The 22,144-nt window shown below is 42.8% G+C and overlaps 1 protein-coding gene across 1 annotated transcript in view; it reads right to left on the bottom strand.

Annotated features, from left to right (window-relative positions):
• POC1A (POC1 centriolar protein A) overlaps positions 1-22,144 on the bottom strand; it is a 47,369-nt gene that overhangs the window by 11,076 nt on the left and 14,149 nt on the right. The window contains exons 7-9 of the mRNA XM_054178148.1: positions 18,064-18,197; positions 12,970-13,038; positions 10,061-10,150 (exon numbers count right to left, since the gene is read on the bottom strand). Coding sequence (XP_054034123.1) covers positions 10,061-10,150; positions 12,970-13,038; positions 18,064-18,197 — 293 coding nt within the window. The remainder of the gene's footprint in view (positions 1-10,060; positions 10,151-12,969; positions 13,039-18,063; positions 18,198-22,144) is intronic.

The raw sequence follows: 22,144 nt of genomic DNA, 5'->3' as shown, positions 1-22,144 counted from the left end.
ACCAGATCCATGAACAGGTCCCGAGATCTGATCCTGTGCAACTCTTCATATAAAAAGAGCTTTATGCTTGTCACTGACCCCAGGACAAGCCTTAGAGCCCCTCTTTACAAAAACACACACAAAATCCATACCTTTCCTTGTGACTTTCCTTTAGGTCCTCACCACTCAGGATTACAGATTAAAGCATAAGTTTCACAGAATCACCAAGGTTGGAAGAGACCTCAAAGATCATCAAGTTCAACCTGTCACCACAGACCTCATGACTAAACCATGGCACCAAGTGCCACATCCAATCCCCTCCTGAACACCTCCAGGGATGGTGACTCCACCACTTCCCTGGGCAGCACATTCCAATGCCTAACAACACTCTCAGTGAAGAACTTTCTCCTCACCTCCAGCCTCAACTTCCCCTGGCACAGCGTGAGACTCTGTGCTCTTGTTCTGGGGCTGGTTGCCTGGGAGAAGAGACCAACCCCCTCCTGGCTACAACCTCCCTTCAGGTAGTTGTAGAGGGCAATAAGGTCTCCCCTGAGCCTCCTCTTCTCCAGGCTAAACTACCCCAGCTCCCTCAGCCTCTCCTCACAGGGCTTGTGCTCAAGGCCTCTCCCCAGCCTTGTTGCCCTTCTCTGGACATGTTCAAGTGTCTCAATGTCCTTCTTAAACTGAGGGGCTCAGAACTGGACACAGGACTCAAGGTGTGGCCTAACCAGTACTGAGTACAGGGGCACAATGACTTCCCTGCTCTTGCTGGCCACACTATTCTTGATGCATGCCAGGATGCCACTGGCCTTCTTGTCCACCTGGGCACACTGCTGGCTCTTGTTCAGGTTGGACGCGATGATCTTGAAGGTCTCTTCCAACCTGGTTTATTCTATTCTATCCTGTCAATCAGCATCCCCAGGTCCCTTTCTGTTTGGCAGCTATCCAGCCACTCTGCCCCCAGCCTGTAGCTCTGCATGGGACTATTGTGACCAAAGTGCAGCACCCGGCACTTGGATCTTGTTGGACTCTGCCCATCTGTCCAGCCCGTCAAGGTCCCTCTGCAGAGCCCTTCTACCCTCTAACAGATCAACACCTGCTGCCAACTTGGTGTCATCTGCAAATGTACTGATGACTGACTCCTACTCCTTAGATTCTAGATCAAAGCAAATGCAGATCCTTATAGGATCATGACACAGGACTGTAAAACTTCATTTCTTTCCATCAGTTTCATACAATTTGCATCACAAGTCCTTGCTTGCCCTTAACTTCAGTCTTGCAGGCAATTATGCAACACTCAAGAGCAATAACCATCAGCTTATGACTTAAGAGTGAGCATTTATTTCAGAGCTACTGTAATTCTGATTCAACATTTCAAGTCTCACATCTGCAAAAAGAGATTTATAAATATTTCTGACAGCTTGAGTGGTTTCTTTATCACACTTCCCTTTTCTATGCTTTTACACCAGAGTCATGAGTGAAATTCCTGCTCATCGTGAGTTTCTCTTTGCTTTAGTCCTTGCATGGAGCAGCTTCACTTCCAAAGCAAGTTACATCTCCAAGGCCTCACATATTTACAGAAAATACAAGCAGATGGGCAGAGCAACTTTGAAGTCCAAGCCTGCTGTTGCAAACCACCCCAATACCCTGATTCATAATGAACTTTTTAACCAGCTGCCTGAGAAACCATTATCTACCTTCTAAAGGCTCTAGTTTCCCCACTACCTATGAAATTGAACATTGTTTTGGAGCAAATTTCTTTTCAAGCTCACCTTGATGGTATTTCTTGCCTTTTACCCCACAGGTTGTTTAGGATCGTTTTTTTCTTTCTATTCATCTCGATGACAAACTAGTTTTGATGTCTGTGTTCAGGCAGAACACAGAATGAATGTTAGTCTGACTCTCCCCATGAGAGCCAGATACTAAACAGAGTGGTTTCACACAACCACTGTTTTGATTAGCATTTGTGTTCTCACAACACTTAAGAGACAATTATACACCACACAGGGGACCATAAGCTCTCATTGCAAAAATACTCTCTCCCATTTTACTAAAGGGTGAAAAAAGATTGAGGATGCATCAAGAGTACCAAACCCACAATTACAACCTCCATGCCTGTCTTACATGTAATTACACCCCCAAAGTGTCTGCAAAACCCCAGTATTTTTTTGCTAGAAGCAGAGCTCCAGCATACTGGCAGCAGTGGAGAAAAATGAAGTAGATTTACTTTTCATTGAAGGAAAAGGTGACACTGGCATGAAATCAAGAGACACAAGTAACAGCTTCAAGTCTGATTTGGGGAAAAGTGATGGATCAACTACACAAAATCCATAAAAATAAGTACTTCATTATTAAAAGGCAAAAAAAAATGAAGGAACTGAATATACAGCAAATTTTAGCTCTTGCACTAAGTTGCAGCAGTCAAACTGCCTGGCATAATACATTTCTGAAAGAAAAGTCAGGAAATTCACTTGACAGAACAGAGTAAACTGCCTTGAATGGGCAAGTTATTACAGAGCCAAAATTTCCATGCTCAGGTCTACTTAAAACAAACCAAGCCATTTTCAGAGAGAAGTTTCTTTTTAACAGCAAAGAACAATTTCATATCAATGCTAAATTTAAACTTAACCTGTGGTATTTTAAACAAGCTCTCAGACTACATTGTTTATTCTTAACAATTGCTAAAGTTAGAAAGGGAACTGCTTGAGTATTGAAGTGTTGCATTCCTAACAAGCTAGCATACAAGGATATTATGCACTAATCATATTTTGCATTTCCATTCTCCTGAAGTGTAGTGTGCTCTTAAGTAAAGACCAGGTTTAGGCTCTGGTATGCTACGTGATTGTTCTTTTAACAGGCAACCACGATACAGCTGATAGCACTCCAAACATTCAGACTATATTGGTTTTGGCAGCCCCAGTCAGACTGGCATGAGCCAAGAATTGTAACTCCACCCCTCTACAGCAGGACAGAGATGCATCACATTTTCAAGGTAAAACAACAATTCTTAACTGCATAAAAGAGATGACACCTTTGAAATGCAACAGACTTGGCTGACTAAGATGCTGCTCTCAGTTGTGCCAGCTAGCATCCCTGATCTTGACTGAAGCCACCATGGCCTCTGCTTTTTAGCCACGGATAACTCTACTGGTAGGACAAAGGCTTCATTCACAAATCTCTTGCTCGTAGCCAATTTGGCAGATCTAGTGGAAGCAGCATTTGTACTATTCAGACCAAAAGATGATGTCACATTTCCCAAGGAGTACATAGGAAGGAAAAATCCCACTGACTATCACTCAGCTTGGTCTATCTGTAAGTTGTAAGAGAGTAACTTTCCAACTCTTTATATTCAGGCAGTACTGCTGGGATTAGCAGCTCCCACACTGCACACCCAAAACAAAGGCTGCTTTTGGGTGGCAGTTCAAAACACCACTCCTTTGAGGGAATTTAGGTCCCCAAACCAAAGTTTGTCTGTTCTAGGTGACTAGAATGGATTCACATTGCTCTCTGTAAAAACAGCACCTGGTCCAAACCAGCCTGTAACACCTCAGAGAATTGGCAGTGCCCTATTTCCCGTAGGCTCAGAGCATGAGTAGGTCACAAGACCTTGTCAACCAACACCATGGGACACAGATTTGCCTGTGAGCACCACACTAAAGGTCACAGGAGCCTCTCTTAGGGTTTTTGTACAACTTTTGTTGGAGGGACAGGTATTCAGGTGGTTAGTCACTGTTCAAGGGTGTTCTTCAGCATCTTCAACACGCATCTTAAGAGGTTTTTCTAAGGAAGAACTAAGTTCCATAAGAGCTCAAGAATTTCCTTCCTTTCCTTAAATTACTACTGGACAATGTGCTCTGGTACTAATAGCAGTACAGGTGGGGGTAAACTTATCAATCTCCCATTAGCAGGCTCCTTGTCTACACTCTATAAGCCATTCCTTGGAATGTTACAAACTGAAAATGCTTTCTACTATAAAGGCTTTCCTTGTCTCTGCTGTATTTCAGCTTGGAATTGTACTAGACAATGTCTTCAATGAAAGCAACTAGAGTTCAAAGTTCATCCAGCTCAACAGGCTGATAAACAAAGAGGCCAAAGGATTGCTGCTTTCAAAGCCTGCATAACTTTTAGAACACAGGAGAAGGGGAAAAGGAAGAATGCAAGTTTTAGCCAAAACCAGACAAGGATTAATAAACACTTTCACCTTCTCCTTCCTTCTTTAATCGCTTCCTACCATCCTCTCCAAGTCACCAAGCACTAACATTCTCTAGTTAGTTTGCTTTCTTTAGAGTACCCTATTTAGTAAGACATCAGGTTTAGAGCTGCAGATTCAGGTTTATCAATCATGGCTGCGCCAGGGGAGGTTTAGGCTGGAGGTTAGGAGGAAGTTTAACACAGAGAGAGTGATTGCCCATTGGAATGGGCTGCCCAAGGAGGTGGTGGAGTCACCATCACTGGAGGTGTTCAGGAGGAGACTTGATAGGGTGCTTGGTTGCATGGTTTAGTTGGTTGTGTGGTGTTGGATGATAGGTCAGACACAATGATCTTGAAGGTCTCTTCCAACCTGGTCTATTCTATTCTATTCTCAGTATCTCAACACAGCCATTCATACACTGTTAAACTCCCCAGCAGCAGATGCCTCAGCAAAGAGTGTAACAAGGGCCACACTCAGGGTGGTATTTCCTCTGTTGCATATAGCCATTCCCACATAATCTATCTCAAGTGCTGCCCAGGGAGGTGGTGGAGTCACCATCCCTAGAGGTGCTCAAAAAGGGATTGGACGTGGCACTTGGTGCCATGGTTTAGTAGTCATGGAGTGTTGGATGTGACCGTTTGAGGCTGTGCCTTTAAGAAAAGAGACAGAGTTGGGAACACTCTGGCTGAAGGGTTTGTATCAAAATGAAAACATAATATTCTAAATGAATTTCATTGGTAGATGGGCAGAATGCAACTTTAAGTTGTAGGGCAGCTGGAATTTTTCGCAGTTTCAGTCTGTTCTGAGTTTCAGCCTGTTCTGCCGTCCCAGCCTGCTCTGCTTCTCTGCCTGCCTGCTTCTCAGCAAACTAGCTGGAGCTGACCTTGAGATAAGCAAAACTAATTCTGCATGTGCTTTTGAAGCTTTATAACATCTCTTTCCCTTAAGAACTGCCTTTCTCTCTCTACCCTCTTTTTGGGAAATAAGGGAGGTAGGTGGGGAGAGAGGGGGTTACAGGGAGGGAAACCCTCCCCGAGGAGGGAATTTTGTTGTGTTATTTTTCTTTGCTGTATATTTCTGCATATATTTTGTAAATACTGTATAAATTGTGTTATATATAACCTGCATTCTATATATGCTTGTAAATATAGCTTGCTTCTCTGACTGAGTTAGCTGTGGTCTCTTTCTCTGTGGGGGAGGGAGAGCTAGGCCCTCTCTCAACATACCACATTGGATGACAATTTGGACTTGATGATCTCTGAGTTCTTTTCCAACCTTGTTGATTCTATGACATAACTGCAAAATATGCTTGACCAAGTATGAACCAAAGCAATTTGCCTCAATTTGGCCAAGGTGAGAAGTATTTTAAAGGGAAGAAATCTGTACAAGCAGAGTAACTGAAGGCATCAGATTCAGTATTCAGAGCTGAATCCAATTACTCATTTTGTCTGAGACTTGGCAGTCAAGAAGGCCACAAAGTTTTCAGCACAGGAAGAGGAAAAAGCCAAGGCTACCTGAGGCTTACCCTCTTTGAATACCAACTTGCAAAACAAGGTCAACACAGGAGGGACATCCAAAAGTATCAGAAACAAAACAGAATCACACCTTCTGTTCTGAGGCATTTTAAATGATGTTGACTACTAAAAGCAGTGCTTGAGTGAAAACATACATCCCACCACTTGCATCTCTTTTAATGTATTTCCAGCCTTTCAGGAAACACACAGAAGGACAGACATGGGAACAATGAGGCAGGCACACTGAGATACAGTCCAACAGTGCTGGTGAATCATTATGTGTGCTCAAGCACAGGCACAACAGACAAACTGCTCTGCTCAGAATAAACAGCTGAGAACACAAATAGTGAAGTTTTATGTCAGCTGCTGAACACACTCCTTTGCGACTGCCCTAAGCCTGAACTTTTGGCCCAAGCTGAAATGGGCAGAGGCAAGAATGAACATTTCCAGAGGCTGCCTATGGCCAGGTTTGCTGGTAAAAGCAAGCTGAACTACTGATAGGCTAACAACAAAAAAAAAACCAAACCAACCACAAACATACAACTCCACCACACAAACATACAACTCCTGACAGAAGTGGAGCTGCCCTGCTTCAAGTAAGATCATCTCTCTCAGAAGCACAAAGCTTCTCCTCACCCTTTATCCAGTTGCAAAACCAGACCATTCTATTAAGAGTTTACATATCCCATGGCCATCACATGGAAATCTCACATCCAAAACAGATTGTTTCTGGTTTCCTTCTTTCTTTTGGGAAAGTGAAGTCATCATTATAAATCCTGAAGGCAGACAAATACCCAAAGATTGCATCTGCAGTAAGTATCCAACTCTCACTGTAACCTCTGTCAGTCCTGTGCACTTTCATACATGCTGGCACAGGTTATACTGGCAACACTAGAAAGTTGGTGTGGTCCCTCCCAGTGGGAAAAGCTTTAGCTTCCTTAAAACACATGAAGGTATTTCCACATTATCATTTCACCTGCCATGATTTCAAAAGGTTTTGAGGCCTTCTAATAACAAGGTCTCACTCAAGAGAACTTGCCAAAAGTCATCTAGTAGCAGTAGTTTTGAAAATGCATGCACAGCCACTAGCGTGACTAAGCTTGTCCAGTTCTCACAGCAGTAAGTAGTGCAGGTAATTCACACCAAAGACACTGCCATCAATCAGCTGAAACAAAGCCTCTACTTCTGCCTTCTACTTCCACAGACCTCCCCCAGCAGTTCAGCTCTCCAAACACAGAGGTCAGAAATAGAGCCTCTCAAAAAAAGGTGCAAAATTAAAAAGACAATTAAGCAGTAAGAAAGGGCAGAAACACACACATAGCCAGAAAGCTACACAGTGGTGAATACTGCTCAAAGATAACACAGATGAGGACCTAGAAGCTGCACTCTTGAGCAATAAACCAGTGAAGAGCTGGAAGTGCAGGAAAAATTAAGACAAAATGTTCAGGCACAAGCACACATGAGAAATACTGGAAGAGAGCAATGCTTCACAGAATTACTTTTATCAGTCTAAATATTTCAGTGTATTTAGACAAAAATTTAGCACAAATTACAAGACAGGCAATGAACTGACTCCAGAGTCATGACATTCTAAAGGGAAAAAGCCCAAGTTCAACAGAACATAGTCCTCCCAAAATAGAAAATGATATCAAAGACTGGATGTGCCTTTATAAATTAAAAAGGAGGGGAACAAACAAGTCTATAGACACAACATCCTCCACAGATTTGTTGGCATAAATTAAGTGAAAAGTATTTTTGTTACATACACGAAGAGCAGTCTTCCCAGATAGAACAGGTTTGCTATAGCAACATATAAACAATAGTTTGCCAAATACTCTCCCAATTTAATATAAACACACAAAACAAAGCTACATTTGCCAGCAATGAGACACAGTCTAACTCCCATTTGTTCCAGCTGAGCATCACAGTGATGCAACAGATTTCTGATGCAGTCCTGGACAATAGGTAGAGAGTCGGTGAAGAACTTTCTCCTCACCTCCAGCCTCAACTTCCCCTGGCACAGCTTGAGACTGTGTCCCCTTGTGCTGGGGCTGGTTGCCTGGGAGAAGAGACCAACCCCTTCCTGGCTACAACCACCTTTCAGGTAGTTGTAGAGGGCAATGAGGTCAGTCCTGAGCCTCCTCCAGGATAAACAAGCCCAGCTCCCTCAGCCTCTCCTCACAGGGCTGTGCTCAAGGCCTCTCCCCAGCCTTGTTGCACTTCTCTGGACACATTCAAGTGTCTCAATGTCCTTCTTAAACTGAGGGGCCCAGAACTGGACACAGGACTCAAGGTGTGGCCTAACCAATGCAGAGTACAGGGGCACAATGACTTCCCTGCTCCTGCTGGCCACACTATTCTTGATGCATGCCAGGATGCCATTGGCCTTCCTGGCCACCTGGGCACACTGCTGGCTCATGTTTAGGCGGCTGTCAATCAGCACCCCTAGATCCCTCTCTGTTTGGCAGCTCTCCAGCCACTCTGACCCCAGCCTGTAGCTTTGCATGGGGTTGCTGTGGCCAAAGTGCAGCACCTGGCACTTGGACTTGTTAAATGCCATGCCATTGGACTCTGCCCATCTGTCCAGTCGGTCAAGGTCCCTCTGCAGAGCCCCTCAGCAAGCCCCTCGATTGAAAGGGGTTTTAAACACATAACACAGCAGTAGCTGCATTAAAATATCCCAAATAATATATCCCAGAACAAGAAGACACAGTCTCAAGCTGCACCAGGGGAGGTTTAGGCTGGAGGTTAGGAAGAAATTCTACACAGAGAGTGATTGGCCATTGGAATGGGCTGCCCAGGGAGGTGGTGGAGTCACCATCATTGGAGGTGTTCAGGAGGAGACTTGATAGGGTGCTTGGTTGCATGGTTTAGTTGATTAGGTGGTGTTGGATGATGGGTTGGACGCGATGATCTCAAAGGTCCCTTCCAACCTGGTTTATTCTATTCTACTCTACTGACAAATCTAAGCATTCAAGAATCAAACCAGGCTCATAAAAATAAATAAGGGTTTTTTTTAAAACCAAAATTAATGAGTGATGAATCCATCTTTCAGGTTTCAATTGCCAAGCCCTCAGAACCCACATTTTCTAAGCTCTTTTAGAACACAGGAGAAGGGGAAAAGGAAGAATGCAAGTTTTAGCCAAAACCAGACAAGGATTAATAAACACTTTCACCTTCTCCTTCCTTCTTTAATCGCTTCCTACCATCCTCTCCAAGTCACCAAGCACTAACATTCTCTAGTTAGTTTGCTTTCTTTAGAGTACCCTATTTAGTAAGACATCAGGTTTAGAGCTGCAGATTCAGGTTTATCAATCATGAAATACTACAGCTATTTCAACACCTCCAATACCACCAAAGCCATATTCATTACTTGTATTTACTATGACTGAAAGCAAATAAAATATATATTTAAGAAAGAATCTCAGTTTAGTAGCCCACTAAAGATCATCTAAGCTGTTAAGACTAAAGACATTGCCACAGATGCTGTCTAGAAGCTCACCTTTCAACTGAGTCAATGACACACATGCAAACCCCCCCTGGTTCTCAAACTGGTTTCTAGCTTACAGTTCATGTTGAACAAGAGGTACCAAAAAAACATCCACTGTAATAACATATCTCAGAATCCTGTAGGTAAACTCAAATGTATTAAAGGTACCTAAAGAATGATGAGACCAAATAGAGCAGCTTAAGTGAAGCATCACATGTGCAAAAATTATGACTGGTGTGGGCAGTCAAAGGCTACTTTTGTAACAGCCACAACATCCAACATCAGCACTACACTTAGATCAGCACATCATCCTGAATTACTCGGTGGATTTACCTATTGGATACAGTCAGAACTCAGATGTCTCAAAGCATGCTTCACGGAACACATGTGAACTAATATCTCCAAGTATTTGGGAAAGAAGCTCCAGTACAATGTCACCTGTTTCTTATGTGTGAAGCCAGTGCACAGACAATTCTTCTGTCCTTGCTGATCATCAGTGAAGAGACCTCATGAACAATATCTATTTTCATGACTAACTCCAGCCTAGAGGATCTGTATCAGCTAAGAAAACTGAACTCAGCTCTTACATCTGTTTTCTGTGGACTATCATCCAAGCCTACCAAACATTCTTAAACACAGGCTGCTAATACAAAAATGCATACACACACTAGATTTGCCTTCAAGCATCTTTATATTTAATTTCCCTTTAAAGTAAGTACAGTTACAAAACCAGCAAGGCAAGATTGGGTAAAACCAGATATCTCGCAGCGCAAATCAATACCAAGGAAAGATGGCTCTATAGTTCAACTGCCTGAAAGTCACATGTTTTCAAGTTGCAGAAAGTACTGATGAAGAGCTCTACATGATTTTTGAAGGCTGACCTACCAGAGTGCAACAGGCCCTGTCCACACCGGTGCCCATCTTCTGTGTTTTCAGCACATCATCTGCATCAAAGTTAGTCTTCCACAACATCACCTGCAGAAGAAAGCTTATCTTTAGTAAAAATTTTCCCTCTGCATTTGCTTAAAGGTCAATTTTGTCAACACATCAGAGAAGAGTCAGCAGATGCACACCAAGTTTAATCAATGGCACAGCTTTCGTAGGTAAATTAAGGAGGTTATTTGTAAATATGTTACTGAATATATGTAGCATAACAGTTCTCAGTGAGTAAGTGACCTCTTCCAACATTCTTTGTGTCAGGAACATTATGAAACTAGAGGAACCTAGAGAAATTCCAAGTCACATGCAGAACACACCATTCAAACCACAAGTATTTTAGAAGACCATGGTTAGCATTATAGCACTTATCAGCCACATCCTAAGCAAGGAGTCACTGGTTTATCAGGAGATTAGTTGGGAGGAAAAAGATACACCATTTTCTGACTAGCATTGGAGATCTTCAGCTAGTTTCTTAGCTGAATACCAAACTGAAATCCCACTTACAGTTATCTTCTCTCCATAATACAGTATTTATTTCAGAAGAGAGGCCTCTAACACACAGAAACCCCTTCAACATATCAAGAGCACGGACTAAAATCCTCAGCAGTGGCTTTGAAAGTCTAAAAAGGTTTAACAACAATCAATCAATTACTTCAGAAGTCTGAAAGACTCTAAGTGTCCAGAGAACTCATCATGAGTATCAGAAATATTAGTGATTAATCTTTGCTTAAGCACTTTCATGCTTGCTTCACATGAAATAGAAGCATTTTGCTTTTGTAGTTGCAGTTAACCCATGAGCTCACTGCACTGTGTAACCAAAAAGCGACGCTCCTCTGCTGTATGGATTGTCTCCTCACAGCTACAAAGGTACTACTGCAACAAAGATGGGCACTGCCACCTAGTCTTACCTGGGGATTAAGAGCTATGCAACACAGCTCAGTGAGGTCTGGTGACAAAACAATGGCTACTTACTCAGATCACTACTTTGAACTGAAGTCTGCCCATATCATCAGCAGGGCAACTCACGCAACGCCACAACAAGCATACCTGCAGCACAGGGTGCAAATGGCACCTCCTGCTTCTAGCAGGCTCACTCAACAAGCCTGTCTGCAGTTCACTAATTAAGAAGTGTATCCTTAAACAGGCTGCATGCCAAAATTACCACACAGAGCAATGCTTTTTGACTTGTAGAGATGTTCTTGATTATTACTTCTCATCACTCTCTCAGATTCAAAAAGCTACTATTCAGCAAGATCCCTTCCACTGAAAAAACTTCTTGCACATACACAACTGGCACTGTAAGACTAATGCTCTTTTTCATGCAGACATGCATTAAAGTTTCCATACACAAAAGGAAGCACTGCCTGCATTTTCATACACCAGTCTGAAGGGAGAGAGGCAGCTGCTTCACGGGAGCTACACACAGGAAAGCCAACAGCCACTCTTCCCAGCACACGTGCACAGAAACACACAACCTTGAACTACAACAAAGTCAGTTAAGACCCCATGCCATAAATGTACCTTCACAAAGCACCTTTCCAGACTATGCCTAGAAATGGAGAAATAAAACTACTGAAGTTTTCTATTGAAATAAGCAGCAATGAATTGTGATGTAAGTGCAGCTTCCAGCTACATCAGGGCTTTTAAGAAGAGAAGTAACAGCAAAAAGGTTTATGGATTACTTGTGTTAGATGAGCCTTAAAAGCAAACTTCAATTTAGTGACTCCAATTTTGTAAGGAAAGAAAAAAAAAAAATAATGGATGCACCTCTTCAAATCAGTCTGCTTGAAGTCTTAAATAAAAAGTGGTCCTGAATGAGGATAACAAGCTACAGCAGCTACTTTGGCAGATCTACAATATAGACTTAAAAAGCAGCAGCTTATGAAAGTTGTCAGAAGCTACTGCTCTAGGATGGGTTTCCCCCTTGACAGTATTCGGCTAAACACACACAGAGAACACAGCAAGTCACTTCAGCATGGTCTCCACTTACTGGGAGCATTTTTGCAGGGCCCCACTTGATAACAGAAAACAAAATCCAGCAGCTTTTAAAGAAATACGAATCTAGATTGTAGCACAGAATTAGAAATAAGTGGAAGAGATCTCCCCTCCTGCCCCAAGTGGTTCATCCCCAAAACCCTTTTACCAGCAGGACAAAACATCCAGGCTCTTAGTCCTGGTCTACATAAAGGTCAGCAGAAAAAAAGTCCAATTTTGACCCAAAAAACTGTGCAACTGCAGCATTAGCACAGCTTTAGTGCCATGGGTTAGTTGTTTAGGTGGTGTTGGATTGGTTGATGGGTTGGACGCAATGATCTTGAAGGTCTCTTCCAACCTGGTTTATTCTATGTATTCTTTGCACCAGGCTCCCATTAATAAGCTTGCTGTCTATATTCATCTCCTAACATACCCAAAACCACCTGTTCTCAATCACTGGAGATAGCTTAGATACAGCCCTGCAGACCAGTGAGCTTGGAAGAGTATTCAGGGGAAGCAGACCTGCCCGCCTGCCTTATCTTTAGGCTTATGTCTCAGAACAAGCCAGTGCCAGATCAGGAGATGATTCATCAGCACAGCCTATGACATTCAAGGTATCTCAACACAGCCATTCATACACTGTTAAACTCCCCAGCAGCAGATGCCTCAGCAAAGAGTATAACAAGGGCCACACTCAGGGTAGTATTTCCTCTGCTGTATATAGCCATTCCCACATAATCCATCTCAAGTGCTTCCTCAGCAAGGACAGTCTATCTTTAATATCTCTCACTATTCGTAATGTTTGTTTCCTCTCTGAAAGCAGTAAGATGTCAAGAAAACAGCAGCAAGGCGCAAACCTGTCAAACAAATTAATCAGATACCTGTTTATCAGAACCTCCAGAGGCAAAAAAGTCTCCAGTTCTGGAAAATGCTACACAGGTAGCTGGCCCCTGCAAAGAGATTGAAAAGATGAGTTCAGAAATAATGATGACAGGAAGCAAAGCATTGCAAACCTCCATTCATTACAGCTTTACAAGGCATTTCTCATTTGACATCAGCAGTCTAAAGGCAAAATTTTAAAAGCCCTTCTCTGCCAGGTAGGCAGGTCACAATTAACACAGTTAAGTGCCAGCAAGCTTAGCATTTCCCACATTTCTGCCCCCAGTTTAAGGCACCCACTTTTCAATATCCATGGCATTAAGGGACAGGAACAAAGTACGTTCTAAAGCTTCAGGCTTTGCCTTGTTCCCTCTCATTCTCCCTTCCATTTAGAATTAGACACTTCTACAACTCCTGCTCATTTATTAAAAGCAGTGAAGCTGCTGAGTTTTGTCAAATGCAGCCCTCACAGTATCACTAAGGTTGGAAGAGACCTCGAGGATCATGGAGTCCAACCTGTCACCACAGACCTCATGACGAGACCATGGCACCAAGTGCCACATCCAATCTCCTCTTGAACACCTCCAGGGACGGTGACTCCACCACCCCTTCAGCATAACGGAAGGAACAAGAGCCAGGCTGGAGAGGATCCAGGAATAAAACAGAGGAGAACAGTTTAATGATGCACAATGAAAGGGGTGACAGAGAGAAAGGCAGCTGGAGAGACAAGTGGGGTCAAGTAGATACCAGTAGGCTTTATTTTTCAAATCCTGGGAGAAACTAATGCATACCAGAGAAAAGCCAGGTAAGAGAGTAAGAGAGGTGCCATGAGCTGGAACAAGGCATGTCTAGAGAATGCAAATAGTCCAATTAAGAGCTTCCTCTTCCACTGCCTACAAAAGGAGATGTGAAAGTGGAAACTATGAGTCAGTATATTCAAACTCTCCTGGAAGAGATTAAATAGTGTAAAAAGATACAAGCGGTGACAAGGTCCAAGAAGGAGATCTATCAGCAACCAGCATGCTGGGATCCCAGGCATGGGACTATGAGTTCAAAGCATAGAAGAACTAGTAATAAGAACCATTATTGTCACTGGTCACAGTGCTTTCAGCTGATTCATGACACCAGAGAGGAGGGCAAGTGAACCTGGGCAGAGGAGCATTGAAATGACGTGACAGAGGAGCAAAAGATGCAATGAATAAGTGATCCAGACAATTAGGAGAAGAGGTAAGAAGCTTGATAAACGCATTTGAACACTGAAGAACCTAGAGAGCCTGAGATGAGATGCTGCATATGCATTTCACCTAGCACAGTTTTAGAAGCAGAGAACCCACCAAAGATAGCTCAGTGAAGATCAATTCAAATTAACAGACATTTGGTCCACTGAGCCTTGAAAAAATTCCTGCTACTGCACAGAGCGTGACTGTCATAGCTACATTTTCCTTGACCAGGGAGTAAGAGCTGCAGCTAACCTAGGGAAAATGCACACTGGCATCATATAACTGAATTATCAGTAGCTTTACCTTCTGAAAGCTTGGGTTTAAAAGACAATAGAAGGGAAGAACAGAGCATCTTTTGATACTTCGAAATGCTAATCTAAAGTCAATTGCTTGTTGTTTGCAAAACATCCTTCTCTCCCTTGGTTGGTCCAGTTCAGAGACTCCCTCATATGCTTCAAAGAGGTAGATCTGGCAGCAGACAGCTTGTTTGCTGTGCACCTGCTCAGATCATCTTGCTGTTTGGTCAGCCAGCAAAGCAAAGAGCACTTACACCACCCAGGTAGGTAGAATGCAGCTACTTCATGGCTGAAGTCAAGGTTGCTTGGAGAATCATAACTTTGCATTTTCCATCTTCCTATTTATAAACATAACCATGCAGATGCTTTCTAAATATTTACTGAGAGCTTCCATTCCACAAAGGAAGAGGGTCTGGAAATACTTTAATCAAACAGCCCCAAAGGGCAGGCAAGCTCTGTGTACATACCTGCCCTCCTCCAGCAACTCTCTGGAGGTGGCTTAGGGGCCCCAAAACATTCTGATCCTCAACAATGACTCAGTGCCAGAGATGGACCTACATACCAACTCAGTGTCTCATCTGTATGGAATTAGGCAAGAGTACCTCACAGCTTGAAGCACTCCAGAACTAAAATATGCAGCACAATACAGAATGATATTTTGCAGCTGCAAGATGTCAGCTCCAAGCTGCAAACTCCTGTCTCTAATGATCCTTCTGCTACAAGGGGGCCAGCTACATTACAATTAAAGACAGCTATGTAAACTTGGCAACCCTCCCTGTGTAAACTACAGCTCATCAGCTGCTAACAAATTCCTGGCACTCCAGCAGTTGCGTCAAAGTATGTCTGAAGGACCTTAAGGGTTTTTCACCCCCCCCTTCAAGCGTCCACTCGCATACAACCTTCCCAGAACAACATAACAGCAGTCAGACATCTAAGGAGGAACAAAGCCTCAACCAGCATGTTCACCCAGACAGTCACAACTCAAGAACGTCTTCAGAACAGGCTGTTCATTTGGTGACTAACCTATAGCCCTCGCCTAAAAAGGCAAATCCATTTAATGACCATGAAATCCACACCCACTTCATTTTTAGCCGCTTGGGGATACTGGCAGAAATGACAAAGAGAATGGAGGGAAAACTCCAGCCCTCAGTATTAAACAACCTGGGTTTAATAATGAGCAAAGTAGGCTAAACAGCTGGTGCAGAATTCCATCCCAGCAGCTCCTGTTGGAAGCAGGGCCTGTGTCCCTGCTGGTTGCTTACCACAAATGACGACAGGTTATCATAGATTTTTAGTGGAAAAGTGAGGTATCTGTGAGATCTGACATTAAAGGAACCAACCCACAACAGTGCAGAACATGCCAGCAGGGGAACAGCAGCCAGGGCTGTGCTAGGACTGGTTCCACAGCCAACTCAATGCAATTCCTTTAATGACAACCAAAAAAACACTACCAGCCACTTTCATACTTCTATTTCTTCTCCCTAACTGAAGGAGCTGTAATCCCATAATGGTAACTATCCTTCAGCTGTAACAGCATCAAAGCATTTCCAATGCCAGTTAGGTACCTATGGGAGAGTGGCAGATGTTGTCTAACTGATCTGAAACAGCTGGAAGAGGACCAATATGGAGCCTTGACCCTAATTCTGAGCAGGTTATTCACTAGCCAGGGATTCTGTGGAAGCCTTGAGTTAGTCCAGCACCAGACTAAAGGATCTTTCTACTGTCCAGTTCTGAAGATCACCATAATCAGTTTTGGATTCTCATTTAAAGCTTTTTTGGGTGGGTTTGGGTTTTTTTTTGGTGCCACTGCACTCAGAACAGAGCAGCCTATAGCTCAGAGGGAAGGAAGATGGAAAGCAGGCTCAGCCTCCTGCTGAACAACCACCAGGCACATGCCTTCCTGAAGGAAGGATGAAAGGTATGAAGATCCACTCTCCCTCCACACTTCCCCTTTTCCAGAAAGCTACTTCCAAAGCCACTTGCCAAAAGAATATAAAAACCACAACAACCACCAAGACTAAGACAACAGTTACATGTTTTGTGGCTCCTGATAGGGGTACCCTCTTACTCCAATTTCAAAGTAAAAACGTTTTCTACAGTCAAGATTTACATGTCAGGATAACAAGTATTTGTAATCTTCATCCTATTGTTTTCAGCATTTGAACCATTTGTTCAGTTTTAGTCAGATCTTTCCAGGAAAAGGAGTTTTAAGCATAAAGCTGTCCCATTTTTCCAGCAATAATACAAAAAGGGAGAAAAGCCTGGAGAAGAGGAGGCTCAGGGGTCACCTCATTGCTGTCTACAACTACCTGAAAGGTGGTTGTAGCCAGGAAGAAGTTGGTCTCTTCTCTCTAGTAACCAGCACCAGAACAAGCTGCACCAGGGGAAGTTTAGGCTGGAAGTGAGGAGAAAGTTCTTCACCAAGAGTCATTCGTCATTGGAATGTGCTGCCCAGGGAGGTGGTGGAGTCACCATCCCTGGAGGTGCTCAAGAGGGGATTGGATCTGGCACTTGGTGCCATGGTGAAGTCATGAGGTCTGTGGTGACAGGTTGGACTCGATGACCTTTGAGGTCTCTTCCAGCCTTGGTGATACTGTGATACTGTGTGAAAGTTTATTAATGCACAGCAGAAGTGACAGAACAAACTTGACCTTCTTATATAGACAAGGCAGTCACTAAATAAAGCACAGGAAGCCAGAACTATCAGCTTTGCATCTTACACAGCTACAATTTTTACCCAGATCCTTCCCATCACCCCCAACAGCCTCAGGTGGTGATTTTCCCCAGTTAGTTTTCATGCTTTAAGACTCAGCCTCCACTTTAACAGAGACAAGCAGGTTAGCAATTTCTCCTCTTTGTCCCTTTTGAAAGGGAACTTTAAGGCAGGTTAGCTTTTCAAGCATTTGAGCCCCACTCAGTACAATGAAATTAGTCTATTTATTTTCATTTAACATCTTAAAAGAGACCTGCAAGCATTCATATAATTAACCTTACAAGCAACACCTCCAGCAGTATAATACTAATAGGCCAATCAGTTAAATGTAAACAACCTGCAGCATCTATCACCTTCAATTATTTAATTCAGACTGCCAACAGAATGGCAACATCTTCCCAAATCATGCTTCAGAACGTGTATCCTCCATTCTACCACTACTGCCCTTAAGGCTCCTGTGAGGTGAACAGCATTTATCTTCATAGTACCTGTCAGGGGCCGTGTGCTATTTGCATCACTCTACAGACGAAGACAGCGACACCTGTGGTGCAGAGAGTGCACAGCAGTCTCAGGATCAATCCAGGGCACAGCTCTGCATTCTCAGGTCTTAGACTTGCATCCTCAATAGTGAAGCACCCTTTGCCTTGCTTTCTCATCCTCTCCATTCCTGCCTTACTTCCTTCCACCCCAACAGGCCTTCCTTTCAAAACAGTGATGATCTCCAAGACTATTAGTAGTCCTGTCACCATACTTTTATGGAAGGAAGTTTCCAAGGGATTTTTGGCCATGAAGAATGAAAGTTCAAGCACAAATTTGCCCAGTTTGCTATGGGTTTGTATGCTAAATGTATAAAAGGCTTTGCCTCACCTGGTGACCATGAAGAGTAAACAGAAGAATTCCTTCCAGCAAGTCCAGAATTCTTAGAGTTGAATCACTGGAAGCAGTAATCAGGTAATTTCCAGAGGGATGAAAGGAAAGGCTGTTTACCTCATCAGCATGCACTAAGAACAGAAAGAAATTTATATAATAATGACTAAGACCAGTTTACACAAGAATAAAGTACAAGCACATTCCAATTTTCTGTTATAAAGTTTAACAGGAAAATTATCATGGGAAAACATTTCACACAAAAAGCCCTCTTCAAACCACTGGAGAACAAGAGCAGTACTCAATTCTTGTAAAAATAGGCAGTACATTAGAAGTAAAAAGGAAGCTTTGCCAATTATTCTCTGACATTTAAAGCTATGAAAGCTTTCAGTATAGGCCCAAAACATGACTAGAGGGTCAAGAGAGCTATAGGATTCTGTGAGAGAGCTGAACATTCTGATACCATGGAACTGCTGTTCTTGCTCAAATCATTCTGGGATAAAATCTATATGCTAATACATTAAGGAGAGGAGTAAAATTACCCTGAAAGACAAACTCAAAGTTGGCATTGCACAGGTTCTTTTTGTTTACAGCTCTATTCCAACCAACACCGGGTTTAAGAGTAAGTTGGAGAGAGAGCTTGAAAATTGTCCAGAATAAGCACTATTTCTTCAGACATCCAATCTGTCCCACCAAAAGTTTAAAACAAGTATGAATAGACAACTGTCAAGAGCATGAACCTCAAAAAACCCCAAACTAATCCTTCCTGCATGAAGATGAAGACTAGGAGTTATTTTGAAAAGAGGGAAAAGAAAATGATTTAGGAAGAAAGCCAAACTACACTCAAGTTCACTGTAACATTAAACATCCCCTCCTAACTTCTACAAAACACTCTTATTGAATATATTTGAACACTTTTGAACAGATTTTTGAACCCTCTCTTATTGAACATATTTATTTATGAGAACATGCTGTACTTTACATATGCACAGACTATGTGACATTACAGAATATTAAGACTATACATGAAGAGGGCTTTAACGATGCAATTAGTCCTAATTATACTATGTGCCTTCCAAATATTCTGGTACCTCAAATCTACTACTAATACATTTCCCCCCTGCCAAAAAAATTGAATTTATATTCTCTTTGAGAGTCTACTCTGCATTACAAATCCAAACTGCATGCTAGAAAATCTCAAACTACAGCAGAACCAAATACTCTTTGCAGATGTGAAGCAGAAATCTGAAATAACTTCTTACAGTTGTAAACCAAATCAACAGAATGAAAGTTGAGTATTTTCTTTTGAAAGCTAGAATGGAGTCCAAACTTGTCCAGTGACAAATACCAAATTCCTCGGGTTACAAACATCCCAATAGCTTATTGAAAGGAATCAGAGCTAGTAAGGTGGTGTATGCTTCTTGTTTGATTGCCATGAAAACATTTTTCTTATTCAGACTAAAGTGCAGCTTTTCCTTACTCAGATTAAGTTTGGTGAAAGCAGTTCAAGTTCCTATCTTTTTGGAAAGAAATAGTTCAGACAGTACCAGCTTGCTTTGCTACATGTTATAGTAATGATAAAATGTTACCTACCTTATGGAAATGTCTAACAGTGGTGTTAGCTGGTTTTGAATGTACCAAGATAAATAGAACCAAAGAGTTAATATTACTCAAATGTGAGAGAGAATTTTGTCTACCTTTGAATATTACACAGTCTCAGGCTGCGCCAGGGGAGGTTTAGGTTGGATGTTAGGAAAAAGTTCTATACAGAGAGAGTGATTGCCCATTGGAATGGGCTGCCTGGGGAGGTGGTGGAGTCACTGTCATTGGAGGTGATCAGGAGAAAACTTGATGGGGTGCTTAGTGCCATGGGTTAGTTGTTCAGGTGGTGTGAGATTGGTTGATGGGTTGGACGTGATGATCTTGAAGGTCTCTTCCAACCTGGTTTATTCTATGTATTCTATTCTATGTATTCTAACATCTGCTTTGGACACTGTCAGGAACACTAGATATACCTTAACATATATCTATATAACATATAGATATATGTTAAGTCTTCTTGAGCTGGGCTACTGAAAAACACAGGATAAACCCACAACTCAGCATAGTCACTACTAATCAGCTCTTCTCATCGGTGGATGCTGCCTCTATCACTCAGCCAAATCACAGTATCACCAAGGTTGGAAGAGACCTCAAAGATCATCAAGTCCAACCTGTCACCACAGACCCCACGATTAAACCATGGCACCAAGTGCCACATCCAATCTCCTTTTGAACACCTCCAGGGATCTTCCTTTATCCCCCCAGCCCTGTATTACACTGCATAGTAAAGGAGAAAAAGATAGTCTGTGGGAGTTTTTCTTCCTGAAAGAGTGCTAAAGACATTTCTCCTTTGAAAATATTATTCCAAGTGATTTGTAACATTCCTCACCCCATTACTGTCTATATTCAGATAAAGACAACTACATTTGGTCAATTAAGACAAGTCCTGAAAGGAATCACAGCAGAAACAGATGAGGTTAATGATGTATCCTCCAAGTTCCAGACACTGAATAAAGTATTTCCAGCCTCACCAAAAAGCCTTTTCATAATGGAAAGAAAACAGACTGTGGCCATGTAAGCAGTCACAGCCTGTGTGCCCAAGGAGCTCTTGGCAGTCATAAGCTCAGAAAAATATCATCTCTCTTCTGCCAAAACAGCTCATACCTCCCACAAGACCATTCACAACACCTCTTCAAAAACTTGCCAACGTTCCTGCAACCTCATTTGCTTTCACAATGGAAACAGTAAGTTCAGTGCAGCACAAGGTGTCATCTGCCAGTGACTTGTTGCTACAAGCTTATCCTCCACTCAGCCAAGCCCTGGCAAATAATGGCCTGTTCAGAGACTGACATTGGAGTTCACCACTAAAATTGAGTCACACTAGCCAACAGAGTGGCAGATGTAACTGTCCCACGTCTGACAATACTTGCATTCACTACTTTCATTTAACCACCAACCAGAAGATTAGGACAGACTTGACACAGCTGAAGTCCCTAATGACCAGAAAACCACCATTCAGCCCTGTCTGAAGTATGTAAAAGTACCACTTGCTCTTTTTAAGCAGCAATAAATAGGCTAGAGCTGTTTCCACAGATCTACAACAGACGTGCACCACTCAGCTTTGCAGGGGGTAAAAAAAACAACCAGGCAGTAAGCACTGGACAGGGGAGGGAGGGGCCGAAATGGTGCTGCACAAAACAGTCAGCATCACATTGAGGATTGAATAAAGCATCTGTCCCTTCTCCTGTACACTAGAAATGGCCAGAACATCATTTACTTTACTAAAAAAGCCACACACGAGACAAAAGTTTCTGCAGTCTGCTCTCTACTTCCAACTTTCACTTAAGAATGTCACAGCTGGAACAAGTCCTGGCAACAAAAACAACACTGCTAAAAGAGTAATCAGTTTGGGAAAACAAGCCAACTTTAATATGCAAGAGCCTGTGGCAGGGTCACATATCTATTATCTCCTCAATGCAACTCAATCTTTAAAATGGATTCCCTTGAAATCAGGCAGCCTAAGCAGGTACTGAATGCAGAGATGCCACCTAGCGGGACTCAGACGCAAGAAGACCTCCACTCTGGACTTCCGGAGGGCAGACTTCAGGTTACTCAAGGAACTAACTCAGAGGGTTCCTTGGGATAAAGCCCTTACAAATAAAGGGGTCCAGGAGAGCTGGACCTGCTTCAAGGGAGAACTCTTGAAGGCGCAGGAACAGGCTGTGCCAATGTGCCGGAAGATGAGCCGCCAGGGCAGACGGCCAGCCTGGATGGGCAATGAGCTTCTAAAAGAACTAAGGGACAAAAGGAGGGTGTATCATCTTTGGAAGAAAGGGGAGGCAACCCATGGAATGCTTAAGGATGTTGCTACATCATGTAGGAAGAAAATTAGGGAGGCAAAAACACATTTAGAGCTTAGACTGGCCTCTGCTGTGAAGGACAACAAAAAGTCCTTCTATGAATACATTAATAGCAAGAGGACATGGTGGACATGGAGGGGAATGCTGTAACAAGGGATGAGGAAAAGGCAGAGGTACTT

Source organism: Dryobates pubescens, chromosome 1 (assembly GCF_014839835.1).
Source record: "Dryobates pubescens isolate bDryPub1 chromosome 1, bDryPub1.pri, whole genome shotgun sequence".
Classification (NCBI taxonomy): domain Eukaryota; kingdom Metazoa; phylum Chordata; class Aves; order Piciformes; family Picidae; genus Dryobates; species Dryobates pubescens.
Note: the sequence above shows the minus strand (reverse complement) of the source record. Positions and strands in the feature narration are given on the sequence as shown.